This window comes from Convolutriloba macropyga, chromosome 6, assembly GCF_964194025.1.
Source record: "Convolutriloba macropyga chromosome 6, txConMacr16.3, whole genome shotgun sequence".
Taxonomy (NCBI): domain Eukaryota; kingdom Metazoa; phylum Xenacoelomorpha; order Acoela; family Convolutidae; genus Convolutriloba; species Convolutriloba macropyga.
Window position 1 is genome coordinate 19,235,167 of NC_134473.1, and position 14,774 is coordinate 19,249,940.

A 14,774-nucleotide genomic window follows, 5' to 3' on the forward strand; every position below is an offset into this window, starting at 1 on the left:
GGTATTGGCTCCGTCTATTTCAATTTCAGACACATTAATACCTTGTTTGTGGTTTCCTAATTTTTTATTGATGAAATTCCATTTCTGCTTCGATGTTTCATATTGCTTAAAAAAATTAACAGAATATTTGTGATGTGCATCTCGTAGTTTTCGGTTCACTAGGTTACGGCATTTTTTGAACTCGTCAAAAACATCGTAGTTTTGAGAGAATTTGTATTAAGAATTTGTAATGTTTTTCTGCTATTAATTCTTTGAGTTCCTCTGATATCCATGGTTTATCACTTTTTTTGTTTTGTTTTATTGAAGAATCACAGATCTGTATAGGTGCATGTTGATCAAGTATACTTTGAAAAATTTCATTAAAGTTTGTAAACATTTCATCACAATTTTCCTCTTGATACATGGGTCGCCAGTCCGCAAAAGCCAAGTCCCTGTTGAATTTCTCCCCCGAGAAAAATTTCATGTTCCTTCTAAAGAAATATGTATCTTCGTTCCTCCCTATCATTTCTAAATTACTCTGATAAAATATGATATTGTGGTCAACCTCAATGGGCGGCAAACAAACTTTCCATTCTACAATTTGGTTTTTTGTCATGAAGCAGTGATCGATAAGGGACTGATTAGTTTTGCTGATGCGAGTGGGAGTGTCCACATTTGTTGGGTGGAGCAATTAAAAAAGGCTTGAGAGCAATTAAAATTGAGCGTAAAAAGTTTTCAGCATAAAAACTTCATATATCAAACAAATGCAAGAAAATGCAACCAAATTGTATGAGAGATATTACAAATGCTTGCAAGAGAAACATGGAAAAATTCTCACTTGTGATCGAACTTGCGTCTTTGAAGCGTATTGCTTGCAGTAGACATAGTGAGACTTGCTTCGATTGTAGAGCAGTCTCTGTACAGAGTGCTATTCATCTCTTCATCCACGGCATCAACATACGAACCACCCGACTGCAAAAGTTCATCACCTCTGCTCGCCACCGAATGTGAGGAAAAGTTAGAGAGCACGAAGAAGACGACATCGAATGAGTCCCAATAGAGGGCGTGTGTTCCACTGATTTTGGTGATCAGCTCTACCGTTTTCTGGTCTTCTGTGCTGTGACCCGACCATAACTGCAGGTCACTTCGACCACGCACGTCTGCAAAGTAATATGCACATGATAACCTTAATTTAACTCGGTTCGAAGTTTTGAAGATGATAACCATGACTGAAAAACGCGACGACTTTTCAATAAAATGACAAATGTACAGGTACAATTTTTCGATCTTTTCTGTTTGTGCCCCCAGATTAGTCGGTGCATATTATTTGCAAACCCACCCTCCCCCCTCCCCCCCCCCCCAAACACGTGTCATATTTAAACAATAAATTACCATGTAATGGTACGTGCTATGTAACTGACGCTGCATAACGTAGTTTGGCGGCACACACGGAAAAGATTCATTTTCAAATACTTAGTGAGCTGAACAAATGCAACTTAAATGTCTATTTTAATGGCTACCTGTGGTAAAAACCTGGCGGAAGATGAGTCAACTGATTTAAATAAATGTGCCCTCTTGCAATTTTTATATTGTTTTTTTAGATAAGAATGAAAAAGAATTTAGACATTCTGATCAAGACATTCTGATCTCGTCGAAACTTAGCAATACAACGGAAGACTCGCACCTGGGAAAACATCCAATTTCCTTTGCCGGTGATCGCCAACATAGTAATTCAGGTCACGGTATGAAGTTAGCTTGAAAGGCAGCATTGAGTTCGAAGTGCTGTTGTCGCCATCTTCATTCTCAGAGTGACACAATAAAACGGGTTCTAATCTTGCTGCACAATTGTCTTCAGCAAAGAATAAATTATACAGCGGAAACGTTAACTTGGATTTATCGCCAACACCGTACACCGAGAGTAAGTAGCCCAATGACGATCCAAGGTAGTAGGCATTTGATATTCTGAAACCCAAATCTGCGATAGTACTTTTGGAGCCATGGTATGGACTAGAAAACCTGGTGAGCAGATCGTGAAATAATATGGAACCCAAGTTGTCGCAAACTACCGATATCTCCAGCTCGACATAATGCCCAAAATGAGTACGTAGATTTTCTACACAGTCATCGAGAGCATTTCCCATTTGGGACAAAATTTCCTGATAGTTTGATTGTTTGGGTAGCAGCAATGCTGTCGTCGACATTGCAACAGAATTCACAATTTTTGCTCGCCAAGACTTTTCGTCGTGAGCTATTTTACTTTTTACCCGAACATTTTTCCCTGATATTTCAATGACATGATTCTGTAGATTTTCCAGTAAGTTTTTGGGCAAATGGAAAGATTTAAGAACTGTAGTAGTCGGCGATGTGTGAAAAAATTTTCGCATAATTTCATTGACATTTTTCTGAAACGCCTGTTCGTAGTAAACAAAATCAGTTTTGTCAGACTTGTATACACTGTCGGCAGCTATCAAAAGAAGAACGTTTTTGGTGACCACTTCGTTGTTGACATTGGGCGTCTCTTCAATACTCTTTTCCAGCTCGAAACAGCTAAAAAGTATTTTTTGTTTATAAACATATAAACATAACCGGCAGACTGCCGGAATAGCTGCGAAGGAAAAGACCTGCGTGCCATATAATAGAGATAGAAACATACAGATCTAAATTGAAAAAAAATCGACGCCGCTCAAAAAAACTAGGTAAAAAACATTCAGCGATAAATTAATGAAGCTTGCTAAAATTCAATCCACAGAAGCCTCTTATTAGGGACCTTTAATGCACAAATGAGTTCCTTTGACCTTAAACAAATTCAAATTAAACTTAAGTTTTAAAGTGCAAAAGTCATTTTATTGAGTGAGGTAAATCACGTATGATCAAAATCTAATCACGCAAATAATCTAAAAACTTTTGCTAAAGCGAGTGAGAGATGACGTCACGCGCGCAAATGCCGTTAGTGAGAGGAAGAAGTCATTCAGAAAATTTGAATTTTTCAGCTTTGCTGTGTGAACAAATGTAAAACGAAAAAAGAGCGTCAGACGACGAAACAAAAAAAAACCAAGAGCACCGCAATATAGCTTCGCTCAGCTTACAGCTTCGCAGCTATAAACAAAATATAAACACCTAAAAAACATAAGCATAGCTGGCAGATTGCCAGAAAATAGCCGCAATAGATTCGTAGATCGGCAGTCTAAAAAAACAGTAAAAAAGACAGACCAAAAAAATTCGTCTTTTCATTGAAGGCCGATCTGTTATATTTTGATTAAAAATCTGTATAAGTTATTGCTGCCTCTATTAGCTGCTCTCGAATAACCTTCATTTAGAGTGACACACACCCATTTGACCTTATCTCTTTGAATTAAAGTAAATAAAAGTCAATTTCAAAGGAGATTGCTTGGTCCCTGAAACTTGAAAAACTGAAAAAAATGAAAATTTTCAAACTGAAAAAAATGCAAATTTGTTCAAAAAATTGCTTAAACTTGTGATATTCAAAAGTTGAAACCTATCCCATGGCAACTAAAAAATTTTCAGTAACTTATTATCCAACCCCTAATGATGTTTTCTTGCCCCTGGGACACAAGCAACTTGAATGATGACAATAAATATGTCAAAAAACATGAAAAATTTGCAACTTTTTGAAAAAATGCTTAAATTCATGATGTCAAAAAGTTGAAAACCGTTCCATTACTACTAGAAACTGTGCAGTAATCTATCATCAAGCCCTTTATCAAACCCTAGAGGAGTTTTCATGACACCAAGGGCTAAAAAACTCAAAAAATGACAAAAATTTTCAAAAAACCTGAAAAAAATAGCAAAAATTAGTATTATTTTGTGTGTTTGTGTTTGTAGTACCACAACATATAGCTCATAAAATGCCCATAACAAGCAATTTTGTCTCGCAAAAGGCCTTCAGCAGCTTTTAATAACTTCAACCTAAGACTAATCAAACAAAAATCTCAAAAAAATTACAAAAAACATGAAAAATTGCACCATTTTGAGCCGAAAAAATGCTAAAAATGACCTTTTAACCTTAAATTAAGGCCATCCCAGCAGCTGCACCACTATACGCACTTGAAGGACTACTATAGCCCACTTTGGGCCTCTAATGAAACTTAATGCCCGCTGGGCTTTACCTGTTTATTCCGTTTTGAAAGATCAAATTCATTGAAAAAATGTGTGAACACATCTTAAAAAAAAACACAGCGCACCAATACAATTTAAATTCTTTGAATTGTAAAAAACCAAGAGAAGGCCAATAATAGCCCCAGCTATCGCTGTGCGGCTATTAAATACAAAAATAGTTTAACCAAACTTTGAAGCAATTTACACACACAATGTCAGGTTTGGAGACCAAAAAAATACCAAAAGAAAAAACAACCAACAAACGTCGGGCGAATCGCTCTCAAACGACCGGCGAGCGGTTGTCTTCGGTAGTCGCCAGCTGGGGCTAAGGGATGCTAGCATTAGGGGAGTGACCGGTGCGTTTGGAAGGGGGAGTGTTGGGGTCAAGCGATGGAGTAGGGTTGCGAAGGCTAGATGAGAGGGGGTTCAAATCGACAGGTGGAGCAGGGTGTACAATGAGGGTGTTTATGGGTGGATGGAAGGGGGTAATTTGGGGCGACTGAGGGGGTCAAACTTTTAAGATTAAGAACTGCCCTCCATTCCACACCATGAAATTATGTCCTCAGAACGGTGAATCGCATTCTTGAAGTATAGTAAGGCTTAGGGCTCTATGAGAACCTAATTCCCTAAAAGTACTACCTGTTTATTCCAATTTTGAGGACGAAACGTCAAATGGGTCAAAGGAAAAACCGGTCAAGCGAAAAATCGCATAAAAAGGACAAATATACTTGCATCAAAATTCGTCTGAGAGCAATTATCAACTCCCCATAAACACCAAAAATCCAACAACAACAACGGTAATTACGAAACTGACAACAATTAATGCCGTCAATAACTGGATAACAAAAATATGACAGAACCGGCAGAATAAAATGGCAGATTTCCAAAAAAATTTCGGAACACAAAAAATGAAATTTGAAAATTCTGGTCAACATTACAGCAATATTTATTATTACCATGCTAGCAAAAGAACAAAACAACTTAAAAAGACATATACAGAGTTCCACTAATTAGAACGAACAAAATATTCAAATAACTATTGTAACAAAATCAAACATAGCCGACAAATTGCCAAAAAATAGCCGCCGTTGACGCGCTTGATGTACATCAAGATTGTAACACAAAAAGATGGAAATTGAGAAAAAATGAAAAAGGGAGTGAGGTACGTCACGAGTCAAACGTGAAATTTGTGACTTATGTAAAAGGAAAAATAAGATCGAAAGGAGAACAGAATTAAAAAGGAGATCGCCAAAACAGCCGTTGAGACTGGCTATGACTATTAACAATGCCACTAAGACTAAACTTCTAACCTATCAGCAATTGCCAACCAAATTGAAACCCAGTTGTATTCTGAAGCCATGGGACCCCACCCACGTATGGGACCCCACCCCACCCATGGGCACCCAGATAAAAACTGATTTAACAAGCCACCACCCACGTAAATGATAAAAAACTATCCATCTCGAAAATAAAAATTTTTGCAAATACACTGATGCAAACAAAACAAACATAACCGAATAACGTCGCGCGAATTGCTCTCAAAATATCAGAAAGCAGTTGGATTCGGTAATAGCCAGCTAGGCTTAGAAATGAAAGCAAAAGAGGTCTAGGGGGAAGGGCTGAACCAGAGGCGGGTGCAAATCGCCAAGTGGAGTAGAGTGGAGAGTCGGGTTGGGAGTGGGGGTGACTGAGGAGTGAGGGTGGGGGCGTTAACTTAGGGAGGCAAAGATTGAGAACCCCCTTCACAATAAGAAACAGTTTTGCCCTCAAAAGTTTTGGTGAATCGCTTACTTAGAGACCAGTAAGGTGCAACGCTCTAGAGCTATTCAGCTACTTAATTCACTCCGGGTTATAACTGCCTGTCCCATTTTCGAGGACGAAAATTCAAATGGGTCAGACAAAAAATTGGTTAAGCAAAAAATTGGAGTATCACATTTTTGAGCCTAGACATGTTTCATTAGCTCTTAAAGGACTAAACATGCAAAACACAAAAATTTCAAATTTGTAAATTTTAATAGGAAGTCGCTAAACTTCGTGATCGTAATTTTGTCAACACAATTTTACTTTATTCCAGTAGCCAATCGTGAAGCCCTAAAAAACTTCTTTAGCCCTCAAAAACAAATACAACGAAAAAAAAGTTGTAACAAAACAGCATAAAACTTAAAACATAGCTGGCAGATTGCTAGAAAATAGCCGCAATAGATTCGTAGATCGGTAGTCTAAAAACAGTAAAAAAGACAGACCAAAAAAATCGTCTTTTCATTGAAGGCTGATCTGTTATATTTTGATTGAAAATCTGTATAAGTTATTGCTGCCTCTATTAGCTGCTCTCGAATAACCTTCATTTAGAGTGACACACACCCATTTGACCTTATCTCTTTGAATTAAAGTAAATAAAAGTCAGTTTCAAAGTGAGGAAGTCATTTTTGAGAGTGAGGTAAGTCAAGTGTGACCAAAAATTTAATCACGCGCATGAACAAAAAAACTCACTCCACTAAGAGCGAAAAATGACGTCACACATGCAATTCAGTTGAAATTGCATGAACGAATGAACAAAAAGTGGCTGTGACGTCATATGGTCGTAACAAAAATCATGACGACGAAATAAAAAACATAGCAGGACAAGTCCTGACGTAAAATTCAAAGAATTTTCATTGACTTAACAAACAACTAGACCTAGAAGGGACAATGAGTGAATTGGGAAAACCATTTCTAAAAAAAATCAGATAAAAAAAACAGAAAATCAATGACAAAATGCTGCTAGGGAGAACAAAAAACCACTAGTGAGATATGTAATTTTGATTCTAACAAAAAACTAGGTTCAGAATGAGCTGTGAATGGATTGGGAAAACTATTTAGAAAAAAATCCGATCCAAAAAATCGAAAAAACAGTAAAAATCAGAGTGAATTTGCCGCATGAACAAAAAACCACTACCGAGAAAGCGAATTTTTGTTCAAACACCGTTCTCTCACTCTACTTTAAAATTAGAGCAAAAAAAATACGCCGCAAAACCACTCGCTTTTCGCTCCATTTCCTGTTTCGGCGTGACCAGAATCACCTCATTTGACTTCAAAAATCATGAAAATGTGTGAACAGATCTTAAAAAAAAGACAGCGCCCCAATACAATTCAAATTCTTTGAATTGTAAAAAACCAAGAGAAGTCCAATAATATCCCCAGCTATCGCTGTGCGGCTATTACAAAAATAACTTTTATTTAGGGTCGTTTAAGGGTGCATTACAAAAACAGAAAGCACAAAACAGACAAAAAATATGGCTTGCAAAATACCTTAATTAACTTTGAAAAACCGTGCTAACTAAACCATTTTGGGAAATTCCTAAAACGCTGTGTTAACCTTAAATTTAGGCCTTCCCAGCAACGTCAGAACTCGTAATACTTGTAATACTAATAAAATCGGCTACTGAAGGCCGTTAGCAAAACTTAATACCCTTTGTGTATTACTTGTCGAAAACATCTCTTAAAACGACGTAGCAGAACAAATCCTGAATTACAATATAACGAATGACTCAGTTAATAACAAGTTGAAAAACAGCATTTTTCCAGCAACATCAAACTATGACAGCAATCAAAGCACATGATCCGTATAAGCAAAAAAATCTTAACAATTAATTTGTACAGAGACTAGATTTTTAAAGACAATCAAAAAAAGAACAAGTTTCAAAAATGTTGACACTGCGTGTACTTAGAACGAGGACAAAACACGACAAACTGGTAGAAATTGTTAACAGAAAAAGCAAAAAGGGTAAAAACTGAGAAATTTGAAAGATCAGTTATTCTAAAAATTAAAAATTAGAGGCGTCAAATTGTGAAAAACACAAAAATAAGCACCAAAAACTTATAATCGCAGGAAAAATGCAATATTAGAAACAATCAAAGAACCATTAACAATTCCGTTAGAAAAAGGAACAAATAAAACGACAAATGATGGCAAATCCAAAAACTCACCAAAAACCTTCAGAAAACAAATGGTATCTATATTAAAGAAAACGATAACTGAAACATGACACCAGTGAATTGACAATTACGCGCCGCACTAGAAAGGCAATGAGAGGTGTTATGTTTGCGACAAGACCGCAAGAGAAGCAACAAAATCAGTCAAGACTCAAAGATCCCCAATATGAAAAAAAAATTTAAAATTTACAAAAATTAATGCTACGATAATTAGATTCATGTATGCCTCATTAGCATTCAATGACACTTGTTATTATTGACACTACTTTATAGACAAACAAATAATAAAGCTGGGGCAAATACAGATATTCGAATACAGATTGCGTCAAAGTCACAGAAAGCGTTAGATATGAACTGAGTAAATAAATCGATTAATTTAAGCCTCATGGGCAATTGATGAGACCTATCATTGGTTAGATTGAGTGACAAGACAACAAAATGACAAAAAAAATACAAGACAAAAGATCACTCATTTCCCATTAAAACAAGCAGTGTCTAAGCTAAAAAACCATTAACTGACCTCTGCTAACTTCAAAAAAAACAACACCGCATTTTTAGAACACATGCATGACGTTTTAAAACCATTAGTTAAGAAAATCAGAACAAAATAGAAGTCAAATTGACAAACGTGAAAAAGTTCGCTTTCAAAAAATGAAAAAATGTTCAAACAATTTATCAATACACTTTAAAAGCAGCTTGAAAAACGCTTCAAGCTTACTCCCTTTTTCACTCCTTCCTTTACTACTCTATCGTTACTACAATCAACGCGCTAATTTGACTTCTCATTGACATTTAAACAGTAAAAAAACATTTTTTTAAAAAAAACATAACCGACTAAACATCGGAATTGCTCTCGAACGACTAGTGGGAGCTATAATCAATTTCAGCCTGCTTCAGTCGGGGGGGGGGAGTCTAAATGGGACTAAGAAGTTCAATAGTGGGCTTCAAATAACCACATTAGAGTTTAACAAATCGAACGATTAAAATTTAAAGTGAAAAATGGCACCAGTTTCGGCGCAATTTTCATTTGACTTTTAGTATTAAATTGCCGCCAATTGAGTTCAGCTGCTTCAAATTGTGAAAATTGTGAAGAGAGAATTTTAGATCAAGCGAAACACAAAAGTCAAGGGCGTAAAAGTCATTCGAAAAGTCAAAACCGTCAAGAAAAAATTTTGCATAAAAAAGACACACACGCTTACAATAATTGCTATGAACTTCGTTCAGGAGCAATTAAAAGACCGCAGCAATACAGTCCAAATCTTTTAGATTGTATAAAGACACAATCCAAATTCTTCGGATTGCAAAAAAGGAGAGGGCCTAAATAATAGCCATTGAGAACCTGACGGCAGCTGTTAATCAGAGGTAACAAAAACAAAATGACTAGACGCTATTTGAAATCACAAAAACTCTGGACCATGGCTGATGTAATTGAGGGCAGGCATCCACCAAGCATGCTAGTCTAAAACAAAGCGAGTGACATATATGAAAGGAAACTGGCTTCAAACTTACCCTTCTCCTTCATTTGATTGGTCATACTCGTTGTAGTCCAAAATAAGCGTAGAATTGTACACCTGTTGCGAGAGAGCATCGAAAAACTCATCATCACCAGTTTCCTCCTCATCATCTTCGTCATCATCATCGCCAAATCCTTCCTCGTCGGAGTCGCCAAAACTCTGCGACGACAATTCTCCATCACTAGGTGTTGCAGAGAACTTCTCGGGAATCTGATCAATGTCTGAAGCTGTCTCAGTTTCGGCTCTAATTGGTTTCGCGATAGACATTGGTGATGTGGTTTCATCTTTGGCAATGCGTGAACTAAGTGGTGACTCGCTATCTTGAATGTTTGAATCGCTTGTGACGTGGTTTGAAGTTAATGTCATTGCTGGTGTGGATTTGGGGCTGCAAATAACAATTGTAAAAACAGCTACGAGCTCGGTGCACTTAGTCCAGATATCATAGGATGAAATCAGTAATCCAACCAGGCATTGATTAGTCAGTGCCGTTCCTACTCGGCCTTAATTAGTGTATCAACACATTTGGACACACATGTGTATAGTGCGAAATTTTAATAATCAGAAGAGATCATCTTGTTCACTACCTCTCATATAACACGCTATCAAGCTTAGCGCTAACATCGAGCGTAGCACTAACAATCATGTTAGAAAATGAATCTTAGTCACCCGAGGGACTTAGTGCCCTGACACGAGTGCGCTTGTTCCTGAGCAAAAACCACAACTCCCGAGGAGGGCTGAAACTTATGTTCTAATTTTTTTTTATTGAAACAGAATTCTTTTCAGTTTTCCTTTCATGTTTTCAGCCAGTACTCCAAATTTTCAATGGGCCTCTTTTGAACAGCTTCGAAATCAAGGACGCAATTTTTGTCAATTACAATAATTCCAACAACCTAAAGCTGTATGAAGTACATTTCCTAAATCTCCCAGCTAGACAGATACTGGCGTCAACATTGAACGGCTTCGTCTCTGGAATGTGGCCACACATCAGAGACAAACAGAAGCAAGAACAAAATTTAAACATAAAGAATTGCTCTTGAACGACAGGCGAGGCAATTTAATTCAGGGGCTGTAGTCTAGATCATTGGTTGCAAAAATTTCTTTATGGGTGCAAAAAGCCTTTCCCCGCCGGGATTCGAACCACTGACCACCCAATCCACGACCACCCGCACTAACCACTGCGCTAAGAATCACTTACCTATTCTATGCTGCAACCGATTTTATATTAGCAACAAGCTTTACTGCGGAGCAATAGAGATCACTCAAAAATGAAGAACGAAAGCGTGAAAAAATCACTTGAGAAGTCAAAGAATGTTCTAGAAGAAAAGCGCAAAATTGTCAAGCGAAGAATTTGCATAAAAAAGACACATTCACAATAATTGCTATGAACTTCGTTCAAGAGCAATTAATAATTTGAAAATTAGCCAATACTAGAGAAAAGTTGCTCAAAAACCTCGTACTGAAGTTTGCAAGGCTTCATTCGAACGCTAGTATTGTTGCTACCTTCTTGTATGATAGCTCAGCTAACTTAGAAAGGTTGCCCATTCTAAGATTTAGCAAAAAAATTATAACAAAAAATTGATTAAAAATCAAACTACTCAGAACGAGAGCAGATTTCTCTTTGTAAGTTTCTAATAGTTCTAAATAGACTACTTGTACAGTATTCAACTAATTTGGTTAACCAAGATAACATTTAAAATAGCATCTAAAGAATTAACATAGCCGGCAGATTGCCGGAAAATAGGCGCGATAGACGCTTGTGGCGTTACATGAATTGAAACAACTATAGAAATAAAACAAACCTATCGACCATCAGTCCTTTAATAGACCACTAGACATTTTGGGTTAGCTTCGGACTGTCATTTTTATGAGACACATAAGCTCTATAAGGAGAAAGCCCTAATAGGGCTTTTCAAAATTAGGATCTTTTCCGTTTGTGCCCCCTCAGCTTAGTGGGCGCATATTATTTGCACCCCCCAGATGCACGTGCAATATTTTTTACATAATGACTTACTATGTAATGGTACGGGCACGTGCTCTGTAACTGGGGGGGGGGCATAACGTACTGGGGGGGGGCACAAACGGAAATGATCCTAAAATTAATAATCGAAATCAAAAACTCAAGACTCTAATAATCAAGAATTAGGGCATATATGTTTGGCACTACTTAGATGCACACTATTGACTTTTAGGATCTTTTCCGTTTGTGCCCCCCCCCCAGTACGTTATGCGTCCCCCAGTTACAGATCACGTGTCATTACATAGTAAATCATTATGTAAAAATATGGCACGTGCGTCTGGGGGTTGCAAATAATATGTGCCCACTAAGCTGGGGGGGGGGGCACAAACGGAAAAGATCCGACTTTTAATAAAAAAACGTTCATAAAATTTAACGTTCCATGAGTGAGTTCAGACGTCATTTTTTTGAGTGAGGTAAGTCATTGAAAAAGCCAATTCCAAGAAGTCAAAGTAAGACGAAACAAAAATCTGTTAGACGAAGTAAAAAAATAGGAGCGGTATAATAGCCGCCTGGAATTGAGCACGTGGCTATTAATGAGTAAGTAAGTGACTAAAGCCAATATTCACATTGCAAGTGTCAAGCAACCGGGCTAAAATACTTAGGACCTCCGACATTGATGGTACCGGCCAGGCACTTGGTTTCTCATATATATATGGCCTTTGACTAACAATAACCATTGAGATTAAAAAATACACATTGGTCTATAAACGGTAAAATATGAAAAAAATCAGCTTTTGCGCCACAGAATCGCTAATAGGCACATTTGGGGATATGATGCAATTCGGTTTGTTGAGTTCATGGGTGGCTTAGAGGCTACCCTAACCACGTGCTAATACCTCTGGTTGCTCCGGGTTTCACTTCCCAAAATAGGGGGTGTACAGATTTGCGGTCCTTGTAAAACTATTTTTGGGTTTTTAGGTTTAAATACTCCTTTCTCGATGTGATTATATTGTTTGATAGTGGCTCTAACAAAGATGAAGTGGGAGAAGCATCTTTTCTTATTTAGAAAGCGATGCTTAGAAAAACCACAAAATCATCTTACTGTACAGATAACAAAATAAAATAGTTCAAAGATTCGAATCACTATAATATAGATTATAAAAATGTCAAATTAATTTTAATATTTTATAAATTCAAACCAAACTTTTTGCTGAACTTCAAACACACAGCGCCGAAAACTATATCAGTTATTAATAAAATGAAATTAAAATCCCTGAAGATGCAAAAAATCCCTTTCTCGTAATAAAAACTCAAAAACAATTTAAAAACTGACAAAAAATGATAAAACTGCCAAATTCGGATATGCATGTGCGCAATCAATGAAAAACAAAAATCCTTCACAACATAAAGAGGCGCTCAGTGCATAATTTAACAAAGAGAAATTGCCACACGCACCAAATTTTGAAACTTCCGCTAAAGATTCAAAAACGAAATCAACGAAAGAACAAAAACTAACGCAACATTAGAGAAATTTGCAGCCATTTTACACTCAAAACGCATTGTTACGCTCAAAAACACAGCGGTATTAATTTCTGGGGTTAAATCAATACAATATGGACTTGAAAAGTTTTCCACAAATCAGATTACAAGAAAAATAGACTAATTGGACAAAAATTGATTAAAAACCAGTATCTGCAAGCGCCATTCTGTCAGAAAAAACTCTGCAAAGTTGCAAAGTCTTTCATTGAACACAGCGGATGATATAAAAATATTGTAGCTCAGAAAAAAAATTTACGAGGCAATTTTTGTCACTTCCGTTTTTAGGTCAAAACGCCGTCTGAACAAACAGCACTTCGGTAACAAAATTCTCAGGAAAACACACTTCTACGAGTAGTAGACTTGATGAAAAATTGGGTAAACTTTCAAATGCTGTCATCAGGAATATAATTTGAGCATGGACATCAATGGAACACGTTAAAATGAAAACAATTGCCCATCTTTCAGAAACGATACAAAAAAGCCGCAACTGTTTAACAAATTTTAAAGGACATACTTTTAAATCAATTTGATTTCGACAGAAAACTGAAACCATGATACCGCAAAATTTCATATTATTAAGCGCATTTGATAAGGTTGGAACATGGATAAAATTCTAAGGATGCTCAAAAACTGATAGACTCAAAAAATTGACAGGGCTAAAAATTTTAATGAAAGATATCATGATATTAGTCTTAAAAAGCAGGAGCTCCACAATCATCTCTGCAACCCAAAAAACACATTGCGAAAGCATAGGGCAGTTAGGATTCTTAGCAACTGAATTTTTCAAAAAATAAATAAATCTAGGACTCATGAGAACACAAAATGAGTTCAAACTATTGGAACAATTAACCTAATCAAGTCAAAAAATCGCTTAATAACAAAATCCATTATTCGAAGAAAGTAATTATCTACAAAATTCCAAGAGAACGGAATTCCAGAAAATTCTGCAAAATTATATTGAACGAAACAAATTTATTTAATCAGGCTACCATCGTTCAATTTTTTAAACAACTGATAATAATAGATCGAATACAACTATAGGCCTTAAGAGAATGCAAAAACAATATAAGCTAAAATGTTGAGAAATTCGACTCATTGTGACAAAAACCGCTTCTTGATTCGCGAAAAAAAATACTTTACTATTTAACATTCCATTCTTAAAACAACTAAATAATCATCCTCCTGTAATGATAAAAAAATCAAATATTCGAAACATCAAAATAATTGAAAGAAACATCAAATTACTTCTAGAAATGAACGTATGATTTTTTTTACTGAACTGTAACGAATCAACGCAAAAAAATTTAAAATTTAATTATAAAACAAAACTCGCCGATAAAACGATTATAAAAAACAGAAAAATTGGACAATAACTGCTGAAATCGGATTTGAATAGATACATTTCTATAAAAACTAATATAACCGACTAACGTCGGGCGAATTGTACTCAAACAACCGGCCATCGGTTGGCTTCGACCAAAACTAGCTACGGTTTAGTGAGATTAGCTTTAGCTGAATTGAAGGCGCTTAAGGTCAGCGCAGCGAGGGGGGGGGGGGTGGGGGATTGATGGGGGCAAGAGGGTTCATTGACCGCACGGGGCCACGTCCTTAACGATGTGCAGGGGTGGGGATGGGGGGCTAATGGAGAGGGGTGAAGGGGGTGCGGAGGGCGGGGTTGGAAGCTGTGTGTGGGGGTT

At 36.8% G+C, this 14,774-nt stretch overlaps 1 protein-coding gene across 2 annotated transcripts in view; it reads right to left on the bottom strand.

Moving 5' to 3' along the window:
* LOC142341549 (protein retinal degeneration B-like) overlaps positions 1–14,774 on the bottom strand; it is a 62,200-nt gene that overhangs the window by 18,521 nt on the left and 28,905 nt on the right. For both annotated transcript variants that reach the window (XM_075392570.1, XM_075392571.1), the window contains exons 5-7: positions 9,577–9,966; positions 1,664–2,526; positions 818–1,139 (exon numbers count right to left, since the gene is read on the bottom strand). In XM_075392570.1, the coding sequence (XP_075248685.1) occupies positions 818–1,139; positions 1,664–2,526; positions 9,577–9,966 (1,575 nt within the window). The remainder of the gene's footprint in view (positions 1–817; positions 1,140–1,663; positions 2,527–9,576; positions 9,967–14,774) is intronic.